Source organism: Heliangelus exortis, chromosome 9, assembly GCF_036169615.1.
Source record: "Heliangelus exortis chromosome 9, bHelExo1.hap1, whole genome shotgun sequence".
Lineage (NCBI taxonomy): Eukaryota > Metazoa > Chordata > Aves > Apodiformes > Trochilidae > Heliangelus > Heliangelus exortis.
Window position 1 is genome coordinate 10,504,919 of NC_092430.1, and position 27,051 is coordinate 10,531,969.

Consider the following 27,051-nt stretch of genomic DNA (forward strand, 5'->3'; position numbering starts at 1 on the left):
ATAACTTCAAAAAAGGTTTCCAGAGAGAACTATAAATCAGTAAGCTTGATGTTTGTATTGTGTACTAAACTCTTCTAAAGAAAGAATTTACTAGGTGCATCTGTGGTTATGGCATAATGGGGAAGAATTGACTTGGCTTTCTGTTTTTTTTTAAAGGAAGGTTTACTTCAAAAGTAACAGTCAGTGGTCCTTGAGGGCATCACCAAGCATGTCTAAAAATCCTACAAGGATGGTTGGCACTGCTTGGTTAGTACTTGGTAGCAGCCCAAGAAGCAAACAACATGTTGATCACTTGGCAAGGCAGAGGGTTATACCCCAAACCAGTCTTTTTGTTCTGCCAGCACAGTCAGGAGAAATGGAGAAGCTTTTCGAAGTTTAAAAAAGGGAAAGATGTTTGTGTGCATATGGATGGAGATCAAAAAACTTTCCAGCTGAGCCATCTGAGCTGATACCAGGTAGTACAAACTCTCTCACCTGTCTTTAGGCTGCTACAGCAGCGACAATGTCTTTTTATAGCCTTTTGTTAGAAAACATCCTGCTGTGCTTTAAGTTATGTTTCTTGAATACTGTGTGCAGCTCTGGTTCTTCTACATGAAGATATTTCAAAAGCACATTGTAGGTGGCTCTGGAAGAAGCAGCAAGTGTCCTTAGAGAGAGGAATGACAAAGTAGGCTTAGAGCATTTTGCTATGTGAAAAGGAACTGTGAGAGGTACAGCAGGATAAGGCAAACAACTGTCTGCCCTGGTAAACCAGGGAATATCTTTTAGATATTTATTTGCTCTAGCACAGAAACTAAAGGGCACTAAAGGGCACTGGGTATAGCTAGTAGTGGGTATGCCCAAAGCAAGCAAGAGATGACTGTCTGAAAACTCTGGTTAAGCTGTGCAGGGTACCTCTCCCTTTGGCTCTGGCTGCTGCTTTGTAAGATGTGTAGTTGTTACTGGTTGTCAGTGGGATGTTGGTACCATGAAACAAACACATACAAGTCTTCTCTGGAACGAAATAATTTTGTTCTTCTTGATATGAGAGGGTAGTTCTTGCAATGAATGTTTTGTCACTTTTTTTTTTTCTTCTTCTTTCAAAAGTGTGGGGAAAGTGCTTGAAAAGAGAGCAAATTCTGCAAAATAAGGCTGAGGAAGTTGTTCATGCGGAACAGGATGGAAGCGCTAAGATTTCTGAATTACCAGAAGTATATTTTAATATGTGGGACTTTAATAATGCCATTCTTTCAGAGTATAGCCTGTTAATTTTGATACTTTAATTCTGAATTTATTACAGTGGGAAGCAGTCATGTTCATGTCCATTTTTGTTTTAAAACAGCATTAGTGACAGCAGTAGCTCACAAGGTTTGTCCCAACCTTCCACACAGACAACACAGTACTTGCGAGCTGACACACCAAACAATGCAACGCCAGTGACCAGTAAGTGTTAATCTAATTACAGACCCTTCAACAGACCCTCAAACACAGCCAGAGGGTTTGGTAGTAGGGCTCTCATCGCTGTCTTTTCATCTTATTCCTACAATCTGCAAAGGAAATCAGCAGGGAAAAAGCTTAAAAAGGGTGATATATTTGTGATTTCTTCTTGTTTGCATCTCTTCTTGAAAGAACATTAAGTAGTTACTAAGAGCAAGTGAATTAAAAGGAAAGGTGGTTTATATACTTTGTGGTAGGCTGATACCAGTTTTGTGCTAATTCGGATTAAAATCATGGAAGTTTTGTTACCTGCAGAGTGTTTACTCCTCCAATCGTTGTCTTGTCTTCTCTAGTGGAGAAATATCCAGGGAAGGGACTATTCAGAAGGGAGGGAAACACAGCAATGTAGGGAGGCTCTGGGTGTACAGTTCCTTGGCAGATCATGAGCCTTCCCCTTTGTGCTGGCACTTGGGTTTCTAGGCTGGAAGATGTCTCAGGGAGCTGCGCCAGCAAAAACCTGACTTCTTCTGTAGAGTGATGGGTTTTTGGTTGACTTGAGTCTCTGAACTGGCTGGCAGCCTAGCTCTGCGAGCACCAAGATTGGTGCTTAGAGGGGATGTGTCTACCTGACTGAGAATTGGAAGAAATCAGCACTTAGCCCAAATTGGCTTAAGCTGGAGAGCCTGCTTTAAAAGACCAAAAGTGAGGGAAGGGTTTATATTATGAAGTGACAAAATGGGGTAGCCCATCCAGAGGAACAAACTGTCTCTCAGTTAAACTCAAATTGCTTTTATTTCCTCAGTAAACTGGGAACTGCCGAGCTGAAATAGTAGCCTGGCACTAATGACCTTCTCAGAAATTGTAAATTAAATGGCTCCTGTTGTCATCTACTACCACCTGTGGTTTTCTGTTCTGTAAAGCTCAATAGTTTTGTATTAATCTAATGAGTAGAAATGTCCATGTAGATCCATTGCTTAGAGCTAGGTAAAAATAATGATTCATGACTTGGTTTTCTTTTTTCAAGAAGACCTCAAAGTCTTTTTCTGATTGCACTTAGCAGGGATACAGACCATCCCCGTACAAGTGGGAGCACAAATGTCGTGATGACTGTTCAGTCCTATTGTGTTTTCCTTTTTCTTCCCTCCCCATGTGGATGCAGGCATTTACCTGAGAGTACTTAGGTAAAAAAGTTTGGGCTCTTTTCTAAATTGTACTGTATCTCCCTTAAAAAAAGAAAAAGGCAGGGGGAGAATCTTTTTTGTCATCTGAGTTCATCTTTTTCTTGCAAAAAGCTGCCTTTAAAATTTATTTGGTAGAAATGTTAATTTAAAAAAAAAAATAAAATAAAGATAAAAATCCTTTCTGTGGAGTTGGGATGAGATCTAACCATGAAACCAATTCTTGAGCTGTTTTTCCCACTATCCAGCAGAAGTCCTTCCCCAGCCTTTTTATTTTGCATCTTGTGTCCTAGATCACATTATGTTTTTGGTGTCCTATCAACCTCTCTTTTTTAGGTTGAGCCCTTTAAGTGTCACTGTTGGGTTAATTTAAATATTAGCCATGGAAACTCATTACTGGACATCTGGCAAATGGGGAGAGGAGGACTTGTCATGAGTCACCTGCAAACCAAGCATATGGTGGTGATGAAACTCTCCTCACCTTGATGAGTGTGGTAGCCACCTCTAGGTAGTACCTAAATGGCACCTGTTTGCTGTGGTCAGTCCCTGGTGTTTCAGAATGTTTCTTTCCTGTTTCCTCTCACCCCAAGTAGCACAGGGAATAGTGAAAGCAAATATAAGGAGTAAAAATGTTGAATGCACAAAATAAACAGGAAGAACATTCTGAGTCCTTCCACAGTCTTAACCTTGTTTTCAGTAATGTTTAAATAAAATTTAAAAAGAATATAATCAAAGTAATTCTCAAGATTTTTCCTTAGTGATTTATGAACTTGTACAAAAATATTCAGGCCTTTCTGATTCTTAGTGTATCTAAATGTCTACAAGTGCCAGAAGAGGGCACTGGTAGTTTTGGTTAGGCATCTTTCTCACTACCAGCAAGGCTTCTGTAGCTGGCAGTGACCTTGATTTCCTTGTTGGCAGGGGAGTGCCGTGTGGTGTTCATCAGCTTCAGTATGCAAGGAGGAGCTTTATTTACTTGGTGTTAATAATGAGACTTCATTGCATGACACTATAGAGAATTCCTGTCCCATTCCCCTCCCCGCAGATAATTACATTTACATGACTCGTGTTGTTGTTTTAATACTCTGATCTTTTCAAGATTAAGATATAAGTACATGCTGCTTGCGTGTCTTCATACCTGTAGATGGTGCTGACGTGAAGCACTGTGCTTGTGTTCTCATTGTAAGGGTATTTATATTGGTTTGTTTGGCTCTGCTGGCTCCTCAGGTTATCCTACACTACGGATAGAGAAGAATGATCTTAAAAGTGTCACTCTCATGGAAGCAAAAGCTAAAGTGAAGGACATAGCCATCTCCAGGGAGAGGATCACTCTTAAAGATGTGCTCCAAGAAGGTATTTCCCGGACTCGGATGCCTGTTGGCTACAATGTGGTGTATAACTATATAATATTTTATAGTTGGATTTTTCTGAAATTACCCATGGATGATGTTATTGATCTCCATAACTTTGGTGGAGGAGAAGAATGATGAATGATGTTTGCATTTGGGGTGTGGGGGTGAGGAAAGCAGTTTTCGGAATTCCTTAGAGCAGGGGAGTGACTAACTGTGCTTAGTAAATCATTCAGTTTGTCTGTCTTAATAATCTGGTCCTTTAAATAAAGGTAAAGTTTAAATGCCTCAGGAATTAAGTAATCAGTTGGGGGGTTGTAAGTGGCAAATAACTCACTTTTGTAAGTTACTGTAGAAGAGCAGTAAAACAAAAAAAAAAGTCAAAATCCTAAAGCCCACAAAAACCTCAGTCATCTAAACTCATCTCAATTTCATAGCTTCTGATTTGGAAATGTAATCAGCAGGTGCAACATTTACAGATATATTATGAAAACTTCAGAGATTACTTGATTCTTTTGTGTCACTTAGTGTTTACTTTGCAAGTGTTTGTGCACAACATTCACTGGCTCTTGTTGATGCTGAATTTGGGAAACAGACTTGAAGACACAGCAGTAAAGAAATATTTCAAGTCTGGGTTCCCTGAGCCTGATGAGCAATACAGCTTCTCAAAGCTAGAGATCTCAAGATACTCTTAGAAGGTAGAACTGCTAAATGCTTTGCAAATAAATATTTGCTGCAAAATAAACCCATCATCAGTATGTCTAGTTATTTTAATTGGTTTCTGCTGCTCTCATTAGTTCACTCTCATGCTTGGGGCCATGAGTTTTAGTTATCTAAAACTTCTGGCATTTATTGTGTGTAGTTCTAAATCCACCTGGTGCTGGAGAGGTGGTTGGATTTTATATTGTTGACTTAACAGGACATGTAGAACTTAATGGCTGCTGTTTCTAACTTTCTGCTGTGGTCAAGAAATTTTAAGGCAGTGCTTTCTGAATAATGTTCTAAATGTGTTTTAACCACATAATAACCTACTGTATCTTCTTTTCGTAGGCACGTTTGGACGCATTTTCCATGGGATCCTTATAGAAGAAAAAGACCCCAATAAAGAGAAACAAGTTTTTGTCAAAACTGTTAAAGGTATGTTTACAAAAAGGAAGGGGTTTTGTGTCCCATGCACACTGAGTGTAACAAGTCCTTAAAAACAAACCCCTCCTCCCCAAAATATGCAAATGGCTACTACTTTAAAAGCAGAAGTAATTTTGATGCAGCCAGAAATCTTATATGGAAGAAAAATGCACCTTTTCTCTGCAAGTGCCTTCACTTGCTGCATCCTGAATACTTTTGCTTATTATTCTTCTAAGTAAAAAATACATTTGCTTTTTTCCCCTAGCATGTCATTGTTCTGTCCACCCACAGTCATTCCCCTGCAAATTTCAGAAAAAGGCACCTGCAATGTGTCTGAAAAATCTTTTATAGACATGCATGGCTTTACAAAAAATGGGGCATCATTTCTGTGATCCTTAAACTTTGCTACTGAAGCATGAGAATTGCCATTTAGAACTTAATTTATATAAATACAACATCCTTGGTCAAGAAATATGTTCTTGGAGTGCTTTCAATTGTGATATTCTTAAAAAAAGCAGGTAAGTGTAGCTGAAAAAAGCTATATGCATCCTAAATATATATTACATGTATCCTACGTATATCCCTTCCTCTGCACTCATCATTTTAAGTAGCTCACAACAGCTTTGCTGCATTCTTTGCACAGTAGTTGCCTCAGCAGTTATTTTCTTTTCATTTGGGCATATTATGCAGGCTTTAATTCTTTCTTTAAAAAAATTAATCAGGTTTCTATTAGAATTTCAACTGGTTTTTACATTTTCTGCCTGGCTAGCAATTTTTAAAGTTAATTATTTTAAAGAAGAAAGTGGGAATGAGTGAAACTGTTAAATTTTGTTGTTGTTGAATCTTTCTAGTGCCCATTTTAAAGAAAAAAAAGTGCTTAAAGAAAGTAATCTGTTGTTCTTGGTATAGTTCTCAGACAATGAGATGCTTGTAATAATACAACTAGGTGGAAAGTCACTTAGAAATAGACTGGTCTCACTTTAAGGGGAGAAATTTCTGCAAGTCAGTTTGAGTTGGAATAACAGTAGCTGAAAAGAGGTCCTTATTTCTTGAGCTAATCTGAAGTGGCAGTTTCAGATGAATGCTGTTGCATTCTTCAGCTGGACATTTATGGAGGCCTAGGAGCGTGGTCTGGAGACAGGTCAGTGCCTGAAAAATACCTGCTGCTCTGACAAAGTATGTTGAACTTCAAAAGGTTCAACTTATCAACAGTACTACAGGCCAGGTACCAGCTGTAAGTAGCAGAACACAGGCAGTGTGAGCTTAGCCTCCTTTCCTGCTGCACAAACCCTTACTTCCTTGTCAGACCAGACTTCTTCAACTGCAAGGTCCCTCCACCGTGGTGGGATGGGTGTCAATGTAGTGTTTTGTGGGCAGCAGGAGGGCAGCCTCTGATCAAATCTGTCTCAGCATGGATCATGCCAGCAGACCTGGATCTGTGTTCTGGGCAAGCTGCTTGTGTGCCTGCTATTGGGGTTCACAGGGGTCTGAACAGGGAGGATTTGCTGCTGTCCCTTGTCCTGCTCTTTCCTCTTGCACATCCTTGTGGGTGTCCCTAGATTCAGGGTGACATTACTCTCTTAATCACAAGATACTTCCATTATTTCTTCAGGAGTGCCTCCAAGATGATACACTTTCAATCTGTAGCACTTTTCATCCCTGCTGAGTCCAGAGAGGGCTTCCAAAGAGTAGATATGTTGTCTCTTTGGAAGATGCTGATAGCTACCATTTAGTATGATGATGGTAGCTAGAATTCTGTCATCTGAAGCAATCATAGCCTTAAAAAAAAAAAAAAAAAGCAGTGGGTACTCATAAGTAAAGTATTTTTTTTGGTCATGGCTTCTAGCAAGGAGCATCCTCAATTAAAAGAAAAAGTATGCTTCTTTTCAGTCTTTTGGGAACTTTTCCCAAATTCTGCACTTTTCTGTTTTCCCTTCCCTGCCAAACAGTTCTGACTGTTGTCTTGCTTTTGTTTAACAGAGTTTCCATAAGACTTCTCCTTTATCACATGAGCCTGGTGCTCCTCTGTGTATGATGAGGCATTCTGACTTGGGACATCATTCACCAGTCTTACCTTAACCCGGCATCCTCTTCCCTGTTACTTGGTGGTTCTTTGCCTTGGTTGAGAATCAACAAATGCTATGGCTCTTGTGAGCCCCAAAATTTTTGTGAGCTGGGGCAGTCTGATGTCTGTACAGCACTATGCAAGCATGGTTACTCTTTATAGCATGAGCTTAAATGACAAGACAACAGTTTGTGAGAACAGATCTTAATTAAGCTGCCTCTCATCACCACTTATTATTTGTTCTACTGAAATGGACCTTCTCATTCTCTCTTCAAGCTGCATTTCTTCCTTGCAGTACCCTGTCTCTCTGACACAGCACATACCCTGGTTTTTCTTGCCCTTCACTTTGCAATGGAAGATTTGCTGGCTACAGTCAACTTCACATAATTGACGTATGTAGAGAATTTCTCAACTTTAAAAAAGATCTGTATGGAGAAACAGTTTATAATAAATTTTGCTGATGCTTTTCTATGGAATAATACAGATTCGGGCAGCAGAACGTTGCTAGGAAAATAACTATAAACATCCACACTTCTCCTTAAAGCAGCTCATCTGCAGTGCTAATATTAAGCACCTTCATCTTTGTATCCTGGCTTTGATAGCTGTGTTTGCAGCTGGATCATGTAAGAAGTTGGGAATTTGATAATCTTGGAAAAAAAAACTGCAAAAGTACTCTTAACCAGACTTTTTCCTTGATCTCATTCCTTCTGTGACCACACACACACTGCTGTTTTGGCAGAAACATGGGAGCAGGGCAGGACCATGAATGTGAGATGAGTATGAGAAATATTAAACTGGTTTAAGTGTCTCTGTTGCTGAAAGCAAGAAAGGAGCCTGAGGGTCATGGAAAAGAAACAAGGAAAAAAGACTTTCCCCTAAGGATTGAAACCCAAGTATAGCTGGCTGGTTATCACAGTAACTGCAGTAGCCCTTACCACTTTCCTGATGTTTTCTAGCCCTCTGATTAGTGTTGAGCATTACTATAATATTACAATTAGCACCCAGAACAGTGCTAACTGAAATCAAGAAACCATGATTTTTCTGAGCTTAGTACTTGTTCCCCTTTCCAGAGTGATCTGCTGTTAAAGGAGTCGGTAATACTTAAAAACTGAGAAAGCCTGGACCTGCCTACCTTTGTCCTGAGAAATTCTGTAAGTGAAAGAAGCCATTCAGAGACTCTGTGAGACCAGTTTCCAGGAATGTATTGTATTCCCCCTTTTCTCAAGCTGGGATTGACCTATTAGGTCAGACTCTCAAAGGACAAGTTTGATCCTAATAGAGCAGCATCAGTTGCAGAAGGCAAAGAGATTGGAGTTTGCTTATTAAGCACAATTTCACTAATTTCTCCTACACCACAGAATTTGTCTAGGGTCTTTTATCTGAGCCATTTGTTAAGTCTTTGAAGTGTTTTTCAACTGATTTATTGACTACTTGTTCTGTAGCTTGTGAATTGATATGACTGAAAAGCTGGAGACACTTCTCTTGAAGTCTCAATGCTGCATTTTTTATATAAACATAAAGTCTGAAGGCAGAATCCATCCCTGAGTGCCAGATGTCCAGTCCACATCCCTGAGAAGAGGTTTTCCTTTCACTCCAGTGTAAAGTTGCAACTTGCCCTAGGTGGTGACAAAGCTTCTACCTTAATACATTAATTTATAATGTGGGTTTTTTTTAATGCTGTATCATCTAATGCTTTAGAGTGTGTCTGGATGCCTTCCATTATGTGCACTGGTCTGGGCCAAAGAGGAGAGCTTAAAAAAAAAAAGGGCTTCAGTTTGCAAAATAAGAGGCAGCTTTTTGGAAACTTTAAGAATTTATGAAGAACAGAGAATAAGCTGTGGGCAAAAGGTGTCACTTGTTTATAGTTCCTTCAGATCCTTAGTGTTGGCTGTCTCGTTCTTTGCAAAGCACAATTTCACTGTGTATTGCTTTGGTAGTCATTGTCATAAAAGTTTTAGCTTCTTTCACATTTAATCTTTTCTATGAGTAATTCTCCTTCATTCTTGCTTTAAGTGAATGTTCATGAAGATTAAAGATATGTGTCTCATTACCAGTAAGAACAAGAATGTCATCTCTGCTATATTTGGGATATTGGATCAACACAACCTGAATAAGTTCTTTGTTGAAAAGATGAGAGACTGAGCTGGCATTTGCTTTCCTCATTGTCTTTCTTGCTCTATGGTAGAATTGCTCTGTGAGGTTGTAATGCTTCACTTTCTTTTCTAATGGGTTTCCAGTCATTCACTTTTGGGAAATGTCTTGGTTGGGCATGTTTCTCAAAGCTGGCATCGGATCTCTTGCCAGTGATGTACAGATCTCTTCTGCCTTTATATGGCATGAAAGAGACTTTCATGTGAATCTTCTAGGTCACCTTACATCAGAAGAGGAAGCAAGCACATGGTTTTCACCTTTGGTTTCAAGAACACTTTGTTTAATAGCGCTTTTCCTGTGTAGGAGAAAATTATCCCCAGAACAAATGGGATTGTATTATTCCAAGAACATACGCAGTGAGTTTGACTTGTGCAGAGCCCTGACTCATTTAATATGTTTCAGCCAAGATACATTTGTGTTAAAAACAACTGATCCTGCTGTTCAAGATTACCTGACTGCTTCCATTTCACTTTCTAACCACTTAAAAATGAATAAAGTGTTTAAAAACAGTCCAGTCATGAAAAGCATTGGAAACAAAGTCTTAGCATGAAGATTAACTCTCAAGATTTCATTGTTTTACCAGCCTTAACAAAAGCTTTGAGGTGTTTTTTCCTGTGATCATAGCTCACTAAAGGACTCTTTCAGTATTCTGTTATCTCACACATGAATACTTTTTAAAATATGAACATCTTTGAGTCCAACCATTAACGCAGCACTGAACCCTCAGCACCACGTCTGCACTTTGAAATCCCTTCAGAGATGGTGATGATTTCCCCCCACCCCCCAGTTCCAACCTCCTCTCAGGGGGTTGCAGAGAGCCAGAAGGTTGCAGAGAGACCTCAGCCTTGTCTCAGACTGAACACCCCCAGGGCCCTCAGCTGCTCCTGGTCAGACTTGGGCTCCAGACTCTTCCCCAGACCCTTTTCTGGACACATTGCAGCCCCTCAATGTCCTTCTTGTAGACATAAGAGTGTACTGCAACCTGGAACATACACAGCTGATCCCAAGGTACCATTCTTAAATTGCATTTAATTTATTATTCTGGGCAGTTCATTCTTAAAAGCACTGCTTTGTGAAAATACTTTTAAGTTAGAGTCCATGTCTTAAATGTACAGTATTTAATGCTAAATACTTCTTAATTTCAAGATTTGCTATTCCATATGTTTCTGCAGGAGGAAAAAACCCAAACAATATAGTCTACAATACAATTTTATTTATGTAGTTAGAATCATTACTTGTATTCATTTTGTTTGCTGCTGTCCTTCAGCTGTTGGTAGATTTTGAAACATTAAACTAGTTGTTTCTCTTCCCCAGTTTCACTTCATATTTACTTACACTTTTGCTTCATTAAGTTAAATGGACTGTTGAACACAGAGCATTTGACTTGTTGCTATTTGCTGTTGTCACTTGGATTCTCATATTATTGTTATGTAGGGAAATAGCCCTGTCCCCATATACTTCTCTCTGTCCTTTTCTGTGGTTTAAAATTGCATGTGTATTTGTGATGTAGGAAAACCAGAACAGCACTCCCTGTTCTAGCAGTGTCGTGTTGAATCACAGAATTTAAGTTTGAGCTTGAATCTGAAATTGTGAACTGCCTTGCTCTGGAAAACAAACTCATGTGGTTGTGGTGTGGAACAAGCATTTTAATATAAATAGCCTTTATATTATGATTGGAGGAGATGCCCTCAATATAAATAGCCTGGATAACAAGATGGGAGGAGAAAAACTTTTAACAAGAATAAGCATAGTGTCCTATGTAGGACAGATGCCTTAGTAGCTATCTGGACTTGCACATGCACTGTGCAAGTCTTCAAACAGGCTTCAAACACGCAGACAGGCTTCACTTCTGTGGCAGGCTGAAAGCCATCAGATGTGCTGTCCGTGTCCATGGTAACTTGTCACTGCCAAACTGTTAGGGCTTCTTGAGGTTTTAAAGTGTAAATATTTTGGGGTATGTACTTCCCCTTCTACCAGTAAAAAAGCAGAGTGGATCATGACTGTTTGCATGCCTTAAGCTGTTCACCCTTATATTGAAGGAAAGTTCTGAAATGTCTTCTAGCAGCATTAGAAGTGGCCTTTACAACAGGCATGGACTCTGGATATCTTCAAGTGTTGAATTGCTTCAAAGAACCAAAGAGCTTGTGCCGAAATGTTAGAACAATATTCAGGTTTCTGTTCTTTTTGAACTGGGGTTGAATTCTGCCTTGGGAGAAATTTTACATAATGAATTGCTCTGCAAAAGCAGCAGTAATTAAAAAGGATGTGTTGATACTAGGAGCATTTCTTACCTGAAGCTGAACAGGCTGCCCAGGGCAGTGGTGGAGTCACCATCCCTAGAGGGATTTAGATATAAACATAGTACATATGTGTTATTGCCATAGTAGGCTGTGAAAGGGCTCTGGAGTGACTCGTTTCAATTCTGAAACCTTTGGTTATGTTGCTTTCAAGATTCTGCTTTGTCTTCCTCCTAAAGAAATAGATTTCAGTAACCATGCTACAGTTGTTAAGTTGTAATGCTGTACTTGGCTGCTTCATGTTTCTCAAAGTTCTGACTTCATGTTACTCTGAAAAGCCATCCAGCTAATCGGATACCCCCCTGCAATATGCAGGTAATTGTAGCTTTTCATTTCTCAAAAGTAATTTGAGGTGTGGAGTGACTCTTTACTTTCAATAGGGGGTAGCCTATCAGAAGAGCATGATGTTCTGCTGCTGTTCAGAGTGCTCAGTCTTGGAGCAAGCCAGCTGCTGCAATATTAATGTCATCCCAAACTTCCCAGAGATGTTGTCATGAGAGTGTGACCAATGATGAACAAAGACTTTAAAATGCAGTTTTGCAGATGGACTTTTAGAAGTGGGTGAAAATCAAAGAGCTGCTCTTTTTCCCCATGAACCAGGAAGGGCCTCAGCTCATATCACGCTTGCCAGAACTGTGTGGGAAGACAGACCTCTTGTATAGAAATAGTAGTGCCAAAAGCCCCATTGTACCTAGGTATATACAGATAGTGTAATATAATGAGATAAACTTGCACCCATATCAAAGCTTCTTGAAATCCTAGCTTGTTCTTGCTCTGTGCCTTAGGGTAGAATTTCACAGCCAGGTTCTTGGCACAGAAAGGGTAAAACCAGTGCTTGGGAAGCATCTCCCTAGTTCTGGAATGCATTTACATCTATCTTAAATAGTCTTGCTTTAAGCACCTTCTGAAGTTGGACCTTTTGGGTCCTAATTAAACATCTAGAATTACTACCGGGTATTAAATCTTTGAACTGATGTGACCTGCAGCCTTTGCTGTTCAGTCACTCAACTGTTGGTGTGTGGTAGCCTTGTGAAAATAGATTAAGCTCCTTCAGGCATAAGAAGCACTGACCTAGATCACCTCAGGATCTGCAACTGCATAAGTTGAGCACTGATGTATTCTTAATCACAAATAGTGTTAAAATGTTGGAGGGAAGCTGAGGTTTTTTTTTTGTTTGTTTTTTGTTTTTTTTTTTTTTAGGGCTTTGAAATTGTTCAGTGAGCCCTAGCTGCCTTGCCATGGAGTGTTGGAATTAAACTTGGGGCTATTTCCTGATGCACTCTTTTAATATATGAGAGACTATTGCTGCCTCTGTTGTTGTTTTAAGTTGCTACTCTTAAACTTAAGAAGTTTCTATTTCTGTGGGAGGCTGTCTCCCCCATATTCCCCTCTCTTTAGCTGCATGTGTGTCTGTGCTCATGCACACCAAATGACTTCATGGATCCAGTACAGAAAGAATGAGTTGCAGAAGCCTGGGGGCATTCTTGTGTGTTTGACAAGCTCATGCCTCAGGTCTCATTTTGTGTGGCTACACAAACATTTCTGTGAATAAAATGCCTACGTGGGAGTGCTTACACGTAATGCTTAGAGATCTGATGCATGGGTTTGGTACAGGATTATGCTGTGGCCTAGGCAGGAAAACGAAATCTGTAGGTTTCACCTTAGTGTGCCCTCATAAAAATGTCTCACCAAGCTGGAATTGCCAGATCACAACTGTTGCTGGTTTTTCTCTAGACCTGTATATTTTCTCAAAGGCAGAAATGCTGTAGCTTTTCTGGATTGCTTTTGTGGGTTTTAATGCAGAAGGGTCAGTTTCACCAGGTCCTCTGCAACAGTATATTTTATTACAAAAATCACCACCTTCATAATCTGAGGAACCTGTCAATTGGATGCTCAAAAGTGGCTATAATATACTAAATGGGATTGACAGTTTGTTTAAATGCGGTTTTCTTGTTGTGTAAATAAAGAGAATTGACTTGAAAAGAAGTTTAATTGCAGTGGGGACTGCTAGTAGCACTATTTTGGTAAAATTTTTTCCCCCCTTTGACTAGAATAACTGCAAGTGGTGATTTATATTCTGTTTTGAATAACATCTAGTACAAAACCACAATAATTAAATTGTGTGGGTTGTCTAAATTGGCATCAGTCTAAGCCAGAGGAAGATTAGCTCTGTACTGCTATTGTTTGTTCTGAGTGTGTTGAATTTGTTGGTGTTGTGCAAGTTTTTTCCATACAGAAAACAAGGAAATAATATTGGTAAGAAAACACAATACGGATGCTGGGACTGTTTCACAAGATAAGATTTAGATTTCCGTATGTACTTGAATGGGAGTCAATCTTCCTTTTGGGTACTCAACAACTATGGCCTAGTGCCTCTGAGCTGAAAGAAAACAATGAAACATAACTGTCACCTGCTGAAAAAAACACCCTGTGTGACAGAAAGGGAGAGGCTGTCATCTCTCCTGTGTTAGCATGAGGTGTTAGCATGAGGGGATGTAGAGGTGTGTTGTCTGAACCAGAAGAACTTGTTTTGTAGATTTTAAAGCAAGTTTGAAATAGCCTCTGAATTAGAGCTTCAATATACTGCATGGTGGAGCTTACAATTAAAAGCAAACCAGTTCAGCAAGCATGGGGCCGAAGAATATATAAGCAAGGTAATCATCTCAAACTCACATCTAGTAATCTCTTTCCTCCTTTTGTCCTGTGGAGGGATGGTGATGCTGTGGTCTTCAAGTAATTAGTATGTTTACTGGAGCTATTTACTAGTATCCAGCTGGCGATTCCTCTAACTTCATATAATACACTTTTACACCTCTATTTTTAGTGTTCTTGTCTTTTTTAACCACTGGGTGATTTATAATAATGTAGTATCTTGGGTTTCTTGTCTGCTTACCAACCTTTGAAGTCCATCTCCTGCAAGTGCTATGTCAAAAACATATGGACATAGCACTTCAAGACATGGTTTAATAGTCATGATGATGTTGGCTTGACTTGGTTGACTTGATTATCTTAGAAGTCTTTTCCAATCTTAATGATTCTATATCAACTTTTTCACATATAAAACACTGAAGTTCTCTTGCTGTCCAATAGGTAGGACTGTCTCTTTCTCATGTGTTTGTGTGTTGGAGTAAAAACTGGAGACATTTAATGAAGACTTCTGTAACACTGTGTTTGGGCTTTTGGTGGCATTGGTCCTTCCAACCTATACAGGATTTTATGCAGTGATGCCCCTTAGGGGTTTCCAGGTGTGCTTAGGGCTGTGAGCGCCTCTGGCTGGGACCTGTCTGCATTTATAACCTCCATTTCCTGATCTCCTCCTTTCTAAATGCCTGTATGCTTTGGGGAAGGCATGCCTCCTTTTTAATCTCTCATGAGTTGAGGTGGTAAAGCAGCCTTTGATGTAGTTTGCCTTGGGGTATTATTCCTTTTCCTGGCTCAGGAGCACTTTCTCAGTCCAGCCAATGTTTTGTCGCTTGCAGGTTCTTGAGTTGCATGATTTCTCTTTTGATGAACCCTCCTCAGGCAGGAGCTGTGTCCTGCCTGAAGCTGGATCCACTTCCAGGGCATCTGGAAAGCTAAATGCTGGTTTGTGTGTTCTGGCTAGAGCCCCTCTATTGCCCTGAGGAGGTGGCCATGCTCTCCCTCTTGGGCTTTGTTCTTTCTTTCCCTTATTTCTGTGCATTCCTCTAACTCAGGCCAGAAGTCATGCTTTCTTTTGCAGGGTTGAAGTTCCGTTAGGAAAGGGTGACAGAGCTGATACAGGGAGGAGGACAAGATCACGAGGAAGGGAAATGAGCAAATGAGTTCTAAAATCCCTCTCCTCTTTTTCCTCCCAAGGCAGTAAAATGTTGGTTTGACTCATCTGTAATACGTAAATTCATCTTGGTGCAGCAAGGAGGACTGGCCTTTGCTGGTCTCTCTCCTGTGCTAGCTTGCTGACTAGACACTGCAGTACTAGTTATAGCAGGAAGGAGGGACAGAAAATGCACCCAGATATGAGGAGTGTGTGACTGGGAGAGCTGGCTTAAAGAAAGTTAAGTTTCCCTGGTGCTTCTTGCCAGCAGACCCATGGGGAAGAAACACAAACTTATTTGTGGGGAAGAGGCTTACAGGCAACATTTGGTACTTCTGCCCAGTATGATGTTCTGATTGCTGCTGGTTACTGGTATCATCACAAATGCTTCAATTTTAGTTGGTAGCAGTAGCTTTTTGTTTTTAAGGTGGGAAGAGAACAGCAGACATATCTAAGGTTACCAAGAGTCAAGTGTTTCAAGTAGAGAGCAAATGAATAAGTATATTTAAAAATCAATAGGATTTGTCAGCATGGAAGTAACCTGCAGAAGCCTGTACTGGTAAACCAGCAGCAAAACAGTGTCTTCTGTGCTTTGGGGAGACACCCGGCATGTTCCCCTTCTCCCAGCAGCACCCACCCCCTGTGCAGGATTGACCAGTGCTGCTGGGTGCAGGCAGTTCATGCCTGCCCAGAAACTGTCAGGAAGTAACAAAAGTACAGTCTGTCAGCACCCAGAGTGTGTTTTATTTCCTTTTTCAGCTTCACCCCGTTTGTTTAAGCAGAAATATGCCCTAGAGCTTGGCTTGCTCATTTGGGGGTTTTAAATTCCATTTTTAAAAAGCAGGAAAACAAGTTCTGTTTGTGCTCAAATGACCTCGGTTGACTTGCAAATCTGGACCAAATCTTAATTATTGTGTTGATTTATTTTTAAAGTTATATCTGTGGTTTGTTTGTTTGTTTTTTTTATCAGATCAGGCCTCAGAAGTACAGGTGACAATGATGCTGACTGAAAGCTGTAAACTCAGAGGACTTCATCACAGGTAAGCTAAGTAGTGTTTACAAACAAAGCTGTATCTGTGTGAGCTGAAAATGCTTGTGCTTAAAGCTCCCTTGGGGTGGGGAAATTATTTTTTCAGAATCCATCAACATTTTCTACATTTTATTTATTTTTTTTTTTTAGCTATAAAGAGCTGAAACTATTTTTGTGTCACTCTGAAATAAATTCTGGGTATGCTTATTGGAAAGGGTGCTTATAACTTTTTTCTAGCTGCACAGTCAGTAAAAACAAATAGTAGCAGGTTGACTGTAATAATCTAATTACTAATTTGTTCTGTATTATTCATCATTTTCTACATGGCACAGAAAAATGCTGTGACCTTCCACAAAGAGACAAGTGGTTTTTAGCTGTCTTGCACACATGTTGTCCTTGTATGGCATCGTGACGTCTCTGGGTTTTAGTCCTTGAGAATTACAGTTGTGATACTCTGGAGTGCTGGCTTAAGTTTTTTAATTATTGCCCCATGGAGTTTGGGCTAGTGGCAGTTTTGTAGCTCAGATTAAAAGATGGCTTGGGCCTTAAAGAGATTCATTACTGGCAAGAGTGCAGGTAAGAAGAAACCTGCACTCATCATCATGTCCCTGGACTGGTAATTGATCGTTTTTCTGGTAAAGTAAAGGGAATGAGATCAGTTCAAGCAGAATTATTAGTTCTACACTGCATTTAAAAGCTGCTTTTCTAAGAGTTATTATAGTTAAGACCTTGCTTAAAATACAGTATTATTAAGAGAAGTAGCAGGTTCCTGGGGAGACAGAACTGAAACAAACTCCCTCTCATCATTCAAAATCAGCTGTTACCTCCCTTTACTACCAAAACTCTTTAAATAGTCAAAAAAATTTTTTTTCTGTGGAGTGCTTGTAAAGCTGGGACCTTTTTAGTTGAAGGTAGAGCTACATGGGTATGTAGAGCTCTCACAGGTGTGGCACCTGACTATCAGACTTCTTCAAGCAAGAACAGGAAATTTCAAAGTTCCCTGTTAAAAATCATTATAACTCACTGGAAACTTAGCTAATACATTTTCAATAGAAGATACAAAGGTTTTAAAAAAATGTTTAATGGTAAGTTGAGAGTGTAGATAGTTTGTTTCAAGTTTCTACAAATGAGTATGGTGATAGTACAGGAAGATGGTTTGAAACTGCAACATGGGAGTTATCTGAGCCACAGGTAGACTTGGAATTGTCCTTTAAAGTGGTTTAGTGGTGGACTTGGCATTATTAGGTTTATGGTTGGACTAGGTGATCTTAAAGCTTTTTTCCAACCTAAAGAATTCTAAAACATCTGCTACAAACCCTCAAGATACTTCTGCATTTAGAATGCGGTTTAATGTTTAACTGATTCAAAACTGAAATTTTAAGTTCTGACTTTCTGAAGTGGGTTGAATGATGTTTTTTTTTAACTGTGCTTGAGCTATATATTTTATATCTATAGTTGTATTTTGAATGATGTACTTCCAAACGGAGGACATATCACTTCTTAATATAAATGATAACTTGTATGCACAGAAATCTATTTCAGCCCTCTTGGACCAAGTGAAAAAATTTAGAGGGCTTTTCCTAGGGAGAAAGCTTAATTTATTTGGATAGTTTGTGCTCTGCAATTCATAATGCAAGATGAGATTATTTCTTTCACTGTTGAATTAGTTTCACTTACTGTGTTTAGGGATGGAGAAGATTTTTAATTTCAGCTTCATCAGATTAGGAATTTCTCTCCCTGTCTTCCAGGAATCTGCTACCTATCACTCATGTCTGTATAGAAGAGGGAGAGAAACCAATGGTGTTGCTGCCATACATGAACTGGGGGAACCTTAAGCTGTTCCTGCGACAGTGCAAGCTGGTAGAGGCCAACAATCCTCAGGTACGCTCAGAAATCTGTGTCTTCATGTCCATTAAAGTTAGACTTGCTTTGTCATCTGTTTAATGTGCCTTAAAAGAAATTGTTGTGGTATTTTCTGTTGTGACAGAGAGAGGGCAGGTTCCGAGGAAAGTGTTTGGTGTTTGTATTTAACTTCAGATACTGAAGGAAGCAATCAGCTGATTTCTTTTTTTTAATGCTGTTTAACTTTACTGTGTTTCACTGGAACCTGTTGCATTTGTTCTATGATGATTTTATTTATTTCAAGCCAGTTCATGAGAAGTGAGAATACTTCCAGATTAGAATATATTTTGCATATTTTTTAAAATGAGTGTTTAGTTCATATAGGACTGGAGAGTCGTAGATGAAGCAACCACTTTTGTTACTATTTTTCAACAATAGATAGCAACAAGAATTTTGACTTCTGTTTGTGCTCTGCTCTATGAAAATCAGTTGGTTTTCAGAAAAACAAAGTCAGTTGAATAAGTGGCAAGAAGGGTAAAATTGACCATTTTTGCTTAAGTTCACCACTAACTGTAGAAAAAGCTGGCTAGCAGTGAGGGAGTTGCAGACTGGAAATGTTGCAAATTGGACCTGGGATGTAAAAAGAAGAAAAGAAAAAAAAGAAAAAAATCAGAATAAGGAGTCTTTAAGTTCTTCAGTTGATGGTAGTCTCTCTAAGAAGCTACTAGACAGCATCAGCCACTAAACAGGAGGGGTGGGGGCACTAGGATGCAACAAAAGTGCTAACCTTGCAGGCATGGGGCTTGCAGTTTTGCAATGATTGTTCTTCTGTGCTCTTGCAGGCAATTTCCCAGCAGGACCTTGTACATATGGCTATTCAGATTGCTTGTGGAATGAGTTATTTGGCCAGACGGGAGGTCATTCACAAAGACCTGGCTGCTAGAAACTGTGTGTAAGTACTCAACAGGGTACAGTAATCACGTGGGCTGTGCTACATCAGTTGCCAGGGTTAGGATGGACTTTCTTCAGTTGACCTGATCTCTGTTTCAAAAATAAACCCCTGTTGGGTTTGTGGGTTTTGTTTATACTTATGGTAAATACTTTAGTCAGTGAAGTTGTTTTCCTCCAAAAATATGGTGAACCAGAAAACACATTTTTCAGGAAAGCAGAATGTCCTCATCTTAAATAATTTTGCTATGTTTAGTCTATACTTATTTTTTCAAAGACTTGAAAAATATTAAAGCTTCCTTTAAACATTAATAAAAACCCCAGAGCTATGTAAAAATTGTCAGTGAAGGTAAGTTCCTATTCATCAATAGTTTAGTTGCCTCATATAAAGTCTTTAATCTGAAATTGGCTACTAGAGGTCATTTTGAAGATTTGAAGAGTTCTGCTTTCCCATAAATAATTTATGAAACCGTATTTCAACATTGGATCACTTGGGCTGGATGCACATCTTGCATTCCTTCAGTTACAATCCACTGTTTATTTTTGGAAGAAAATAAAATTCCTCATGATCTAGTAATTTGTTGATTCTTCTTCTGTCTGTTTTATGACAGTATTATTGATAAATCAGTTTCTTGGAATTGCTCCTAACATGTTCTTGATGACCTTGGATTTTCTGTTATATGTAATGTGCATTACTGAGGTTTCTTCAGGCTCTGTCTTTTGCCAGTGCAAGGGTGTAAGGACTGGAGCCCATTCCCAAATCTTCATGTTTCTTCACTGCCTGGGCAGCAGAAGTGACTGGCTTACCCTTTCAGTTCCTGTTCTTTAGCTTCCATCTCTTTCATCTTTTTGCCACCTTTGGTTCTTTTCCTTATTTGCGAAGATGTTTTCCAGCATACCCTTGGAAATACCTTCTAGGATCCTCAAGGCATCAGTTTCTCCATTATCTTCAGAGCACAGAGCACCTCATTATTCCCCTTTTTGATTGGGGTTTATTATCCTCACAGAGTCTTTGAAGTGGAAGCCCAGTTTCTGTCTTTGCACTTGTCATGCACCATGTGCCCTTTTAGTGTATGCTCTGCCTTGGGGCCATGCCACTGGTATCTGTTAGGGACCTCTGAACATCTGGCTTGTAAATAGTAAACATCTGGCAAGCAATAGTAAAATACTACCTTTCCAACACCAGGATAGGTTCTGCTCCTCATATGTGGACTGAGTTTTGTGCCTAGCCTCTCAGGATTGTCTGGGTCAGTATTGCTACAACTTCAGTCCTTTGTGTTTCTGTCCACAAAACCACTCAGTCCTTGAGTGAAGTCTTTTGCCCAGCTCTTCAAATGTCTCAGGGGGATAAGAGAAAAAGCTGGAAGACACTTAAGGTCTCAGGGTTATCCTAGGGTATTCCTTTGTGTACTGCACCTCTTGTACTGGCACCATCAGCATCAGGCACTGCTGCTGTAAGCAAATAAATGCTGGGGCAGAGGAAAGAGTGAGATCCACCCTGAAGCCATCCCTCTTGCTTCTGAACTGATGCCACTGAGCTGGTTCAGCTTGTCTGTCCTGGCCTAGGGCTACACATGGGTGCTCAGTTTGATACAGTTCCTTTGAGACTCCTCTCCTAATACTTGTTGCTTTTCCTTTCTGGTGAACGTATAAAGGAAGATGTACCCCAGGAAACAAAGATCACAAACAGTGCTGCAGGGAAGCTACCTTGTGACCTCTCCTTTCTGTGCAATGAATTAATTGCCTCAAGCCTGTGCTGTGGGAGAGGTTGGCAGTCCAGATAGCTTGACTCCCTGCCCTCCTGGCTCAAGGGCCAGCTTCACTTTGGTTGCCATAGGTGGATCTGGAGTACTGGCAACACAAATCAATTCATAGGGCACCTGGCACTCTGGGAAATACAGGCAGGAGCTGAATGTCTACTGGGCTGTGCTGCAGCACAAGAAATCCTGGGCTAGCCTAAAGAATAAAAAAAAAAGGATGGGAGCATCTAGGATCCCTTGAAGGACTTTTGTTGCCCAGGACTATTCCTGTGTGGTGAAAGGCGGGGGGTAGTTAAGAAGTGTATCAGACCTTGGAACCTAATTTTGGGCAGGAAGCCAGGATTGCAGTAGTCCTGGCAGGTTTGTTTAGGGGGGGAGAAATGCTTTTGGTCTCATGTGCCCCTGGCACAGTTTGGTGTAATTACAGTGGACATGGATTGCACAAGTCAGAGCTCCCTAGTCACTGGAAAATTACCCTTTGTGCTTTATTTGTTTATAAACAGGTCTTCTAGGAATGTCTCTGAACTCCTAGGAGTGATTAGATATGGAGAGATACTTATATGAATTTTGAGGGCAGTGAACTGACCTGAAAGAGCATCCAAGTGGGAAAAGTAAGAAGGTACTTGGGAAGAGTAAAGCAGGAAACACATGAAATGAACATTTCTGTTTATGTTTTCCTATCAAAATAAAGAAACAGTTGACAAGATGAAAGGACAGCAAACACCATTCTTGTTTAAATCCCTCTAGCCCAGCTTTGTTTTTATAATTTTGCCATAAGATGCTAAGGCAACATCTTAACCCAATTCTGAAGTTATCTGCTCATGAGAACATTGAACTTAATAATAACAGTTTTTTACATTCAAAAGAATGTGAATTAACATCCCAGAGGGGGGGGAATTCAGTAGGCTCAGTGTGCTTTTTTGAGTCATCTTGTTTTGATTGAGTTTCCCTTAGCCAGTAGCCTACTTCTCACAACAGTCAGAATGAATACCCCTTGATGAGATGAATAAACATCTTAACAGATTGCTTGATTAGAGAGAGACAAGATTTTAGGCCACAAATAGTATTGGTTCCTTTAGCAAGACAGTACTAGAACTTGTTTTAAATCTTTCTCTTATTATTACTACGGAGGTAGTAATAAAAATGTATTTCATTGATCTGATAGGAGATCTCCAAAGGAGCAGGAATTATTTAAGGGAGTTGTTTTTATGCTTTAACTGTAATTTTTTTGTACTTGTAAGTGTTTGATTTTACTGCTGATTTTTCTAGTACTTATCTGTTAACACAGAGTAAATATGTTCTTTGCTAATATTTGACAGCAGCAGAATAAGCCTGTCTCAATCTAGAGGAGTGCTGGCCCTTTGAAATGGTGACAGTGCAATTAGCCTTCCCCAATTAAATCCAGAGCCTGAAACTGAAAGCTGAGCGTGGATATCTTCTGTAAAACTGCAATGCCAAGTTTGCCTAAATACTTCTGTTCTTTTACCTTAGCATTGACGATGCACTTCAGGTTAAGATAACGGACAACGCGCTATCTCGAGACCTCTTTCCTATGGACTACCATTGCCTTGGAGATAATGAGAACAGGCCGGTTCGGTGGATGGCTCTTGAGAGCCTGGTTAACAATGAATTTTCCAGTGCTAGTGATGTGGTAAGTCTTAGTTTGGTGGTGTTTTGGTTTCCCTCTTACATCTTGTAAATGTATTTTATTGACACTTATCCCTTTTCTTCAACCACTGGAAAATCATGACACTGAATAGATAAACAGTGATTTGTCCAGAACAGCATCTCTACACCTTCTTTTTCTCCAGAGTCTTACTTCTGCGCATGTGCTCCAAATATACAGGTGACTTTGATTTTAAAAGACATTGGTTTAATTCAACCTGTATCTTTTTTGAGGATTCCCCTGTAGTGTTTTCAAGAGGAAGAGGGTGATATAAAATTGTTGTTTGTTTTGTTTGTTTGCTTGTTTTCAAAACAGTGAGTTTAATATTTACTATTCCTTAGACTAGTTAAGTGTTTTGAAATGCCATACTGGAAAAATGGAGTAAATACAGGAATTTTTTTTTTTTAGCACTTTAATTTTAGTGCATCAAGGTTTTAATTTTAGTTCAGTTTACCACTTGCTCTGTAATTCTTAATTGTCCCTATTCAAGACAATGTATTGCCATGTTGAACTTGTATGTATATTTCATGTATGTAAAGTATTCTTACTCTGTGTAGTCTCACTCATTACTGATTTTGCAGAATGTCTGCAGGAGCTCCCAAAATTCAGCATGCTCTGTCAATGTCCTGTTTTGTTTCAGTGGGCTTTTGGAGTCACACTGTGGGAGCTGATGACTTTAGGACAAACACCCTATGTTGATATCGACCCTTTTGAGATGGCTGCTTATTTAAAGGATGGCTATCGAATAGCTCAGCCAATCAACTGCCCTGATGAACTGTAAGTCCATGTTTTTTGATAGTCTGTTTTTTTGATAGATGTCTGGTTTAGAACCAGCCCATTAAGTCATGTTTGTCTTCCTGTGCCTGTTTATTCTGCCTTTTTAGGGTGACCACCTTGTAAGTGGCTTCAGTGACCTGTGTCAAGGAACTCGGGCTAAGACAAAAAGTTGTTTCTGGTTGTTATGAGTTTCACTTAATCCTGAACCAGCTCTTTTCCTTCTGACACGTGTGAGAAGTGAGGTTGATCAGCAGAATGGGAGGAGGGAAACAAAAGGATTGGGGTCATAGTGCTTGTGGGTCTGCCTTGTAAGAAGCCACTAATTTTCTATTTGGAGGGGATATCTATCCTCTCAGCAGGACTATGGAGAAGTACCATGTGTAGTGAGGTTGAATAGCAGTTCCTGTGGTATTTATTCATAATCCTGATGGGAGAGAAAGATGTGCACAGGCTCTGGTTTTTATCTTCAGGCTGGTGGTCATCGGGCTTCACATTCTCATCTCTTCCTTCTGTCTTTTGTCTTGCAGGTTTGCTGTGATGGCCTGCTGTTGGGCCCTAGATCCTGAAGAAAGACCCAAGTTTCAGCAGCTGGTGCAATGTCTAACTGAATTTCATGCAGCATTGGGAGCCTATGTCTGAAACTGCAGAAGAAGATTCAATTGTCTGACTGGGAGAAGGCACGGCAAACATCTGCCTCTTTCCCTGCATCACTCGGACTCACACACGTGATGTGTATAAAGCAACACTAAAGGGAGAAAGCACTTCTTCCAAAACACTGTGCCTTAGAATGCTTTAGTAGTCTGTTTTGTTTTGTTTTGTTTTCTAAGACCTCTTGATGTTGAATATTTTCTAGGTATCACTTTTGCTAAGTTAAATCAAGACCTTTTTATTTGCCATCAGGATTTTTAAAGTGTAGTGATAGTGAACTTAAATACCCGGTTTGGATGGACTTTGCACTGTTACAACAGACAGGTGATTTTTTTTTTTTTTTTTTTTTTTTTAAAGGGTATATGGAACTGGTAGAAAATTGAGGATAGGGAAATTAATGCTGAAGTGTCACACTACAGGAAAATTTCTCTCCTTTTTAAAAATGTTGAAACTGAATCTTTCAGACCAGCTCTAGCATTTGTACTTGTATGTATCTGGAATAGCTTTTTTAGTATCAACTTCTATTTTGAGACAACAGCACATTGTGGTTGAATCCACAAGTGGCTTTTTTTTTTCTTTTTTTTTCCTTTTTCTTTTTTTTTCCTTTTTTTTTTTTTTCCTTTTTTTTTTTTTTTTAAACCCATTCACAAATGAAAAGCTGGTCTTCAGGACACAATATCCCCTTTTTAAAGGAGTAAGTGATTATGTAAAAGTGATTCCAGTTTACCTCATACAGAGAGTGATAAAGGTGGGGTGAAAATTATGCCCCTCTTTGCAGATAAAAGGCTGATGGGATTTTTTGAAGTGGTTTTATGTATTAAATAAGAGGCCTTCAGAGAAGTGCCAAAGCAGCCCTTGTCATGGGAGTCTTTCACCTCAGACTTCTGGATTGCAGTTTCTCTGGTTCAAAAAGGTACTGGTTGTTTTTCATGGGCTTTTATGGCCTGAGATGGGCTTAAATATATAAATATATATTTGTAAAGACACTTGGAGAGTAAAGAATGTTTCTCTATGACATCTAATGTGAAAGTTTGGTCCTGTTACTTTGTGTATTGAACCTGCAGGCTGGGGGTTGTCCTTGGAATGGAGTTGGTACGAAGGCAAGGTGGGTTGCCCTGCAGAACTAGTCCTTGAGATGTCACACATTGTCCTGCTGCCTTCTTTAGCCCAAATATCCATTGAAACCCACATTATTTTGAGTTGAACCTTGCCTAAGAGGACTGTACAAGGTATTGCAGGAAAATGTGGTGATCTGTCAATTCAGCCTCAATAACTTCCATATCCTCAGTATAACAAAGTTATTTGCAGACTAACATTCAGTTTTCCAAGCGAACTGTAGGTTGAATCCTCTAAATGGTGGCACGATGAGGTGGGTTGCACTTTAGCACAGTGTGAAACATGAACAATTTGCCTTTTGTCTCATGCCATCTTCAGAGTAAAACACCCATAGTCTCAAGTGTTTTTGCAACTGCATGGTTTGGGAGCATTGTCCTGACAGGCTCTGCAGGGATCCTGGCATTTTTAGGAGATTCTGGTCTGCATGTAAGAGCAGCTGGATTTGGCTGTGCCATGAGGATGTATAGCTTTTGGTTTTTTCAGCACCTCACTGAGGAAAATGAACCCTTTCTAATCAGTATCACTTGAGAACTTGGTGCACTCTGTTTTCAGTCTCACAGGCTGCCCCTTCTGCATTGCTGAGCCAAAATGGTGTTGTCCCTCAAAATGCAGAGTACTGTGTGTACTTTGGTGTTAGTTACCTGTGGGTAACTAACAGAGAGACCCAGTCTTTCTTTATCCTAAAAGACAGTTTTCCTGCTGGCTCTAATATAGATCAAGTTTAGGCGTGTTATGATGGGCTGTGTTTGAACAAACTGGAACTGGTTTCATTTGATTGGCTTTGGAGTCAAGGAGTTGGAGATAGCAGCAGAACTTTGGGTCTCTGGATTTCTCTTCCCTTTCTGACCCAGGAAAACTACACAATATCAGCATTTGTTTACCATGAGGTTATTTTTAAAGCTGTCAGTGGCAGCATTATTCTTATCTGGATCTGTGTCAGGATGGGATGTGCAGAGGTCATGGTTGTAAGATTAACCTGAGACTGGGAATCAGCCCATGGTGAAAATGGTGTATGTGTTGCATGTGCTTCACAGGGCAGCAAATGTTTCACTGCACAAGCTGTAGTAGACACCTGCATACAAGATGTGTAACTTTCAAAATCTGTTTCCACGTGATAGGTAGCAGAACTTCCTTCCAACAGTCTAAAGGTGGGTTAGGGATGCTCTGCACTTCAAGCTGCTCTGCTCAGTCAGCACTAACTGTGGGAATGGAAAACTGGCAGCTTTCCCTTTGATAGGCTGTTTCTCATCTGCTCCTGGAGGAGTGTACACATCAGTAGAGACTGAGAAGTGGCTCAGTGTGGCGTTAAGGTATAGATACAACTACTGATTTTGTAAATTCCACTTTGTTTTAAACACGCTTCACCTGCAAGGCTTCAAGCTAAATGGAGGCTTTCATGACCCATCTCAATGTGTTTCTGTGTGACCTGCCCTAGGTGATCCTGCTTTGGCAGGGGGGTTGGACTTGATCTCCAGAGGTCCTTTTCAACCCCTACCATTATATGATTCTACAGGCATTTTGCTGATAACAGAGCTACCTCGAGCAGATACTTTGCAGATTTCCTGCTAGCATGTTTCTTCACTGCTGCATGTGATAGAAGCATAAACTGTCTGGTTGAAAGGGACCTCATGGATCATTTTGTTCCAGTCCTTCTGATATCATTGTTTATGTGAGTTGCCTCAGTACCCCATCAAGCTGAGACTTTCCAAAGGGGAATCCACCATGTCCCCTGTGAGGCATGTCCCCAATGTTGACATATCTTGGCTCCATGGTCTTTTAGGAAAGCTCTTGAGGAGCACGTCACTTGGGCAGAAGATTGAAAACACTTCCAGACTTTCTGGAAGGAGAATGTGATCAGCAGGTTCTACTCCTAAAGGACATAGAAAAGCC

General features: G+C 39.9%; 1 protein-coding gene across 3 annotated transcripts in view; it reads left to right on the forward strand.

Moving 5' to 3' along the window:
* Positions 1–25,058, forward strand: part of RYK (receptor like tyrosine kinase) — a 48,982-nt gene extending 23,924 nt beyond the window's left edge. The window contains exons 7-15 of one of the 3 annotated variants that reach the window (XM_071752055.1): positions 1,322–1,422; positions 3,813–3,947; positions 4,994–5,080; positions 16,345–16,414; positions 18,153–18,285; positions 19,089–19,198; positions 22,446–22,605; positions 23,261–23,397; positions 23,925–25,058. In XM_071752055.1, the coding sequence (XP_071608156.1) occupies positions 1,322–1,422; positions 3,813–3,947; positions 4,994–5,080; positions 16,345–16,414; positions 18,153–18,285; positions 19,089–19,198; positions 22,446–22,605; positions 23,261–23,397; positions 23,925–24,036 (1,045 nt within the window). In that variant the 3' untranslated portion in view covers positions 24,037–25,058. The other 2 variants (XM_071752056.1, XM_071752057.1) reach the window with 2 other exon arrangements.
* Positions 25,059–27,051: the final 1,993 nt, after the last annotated feature.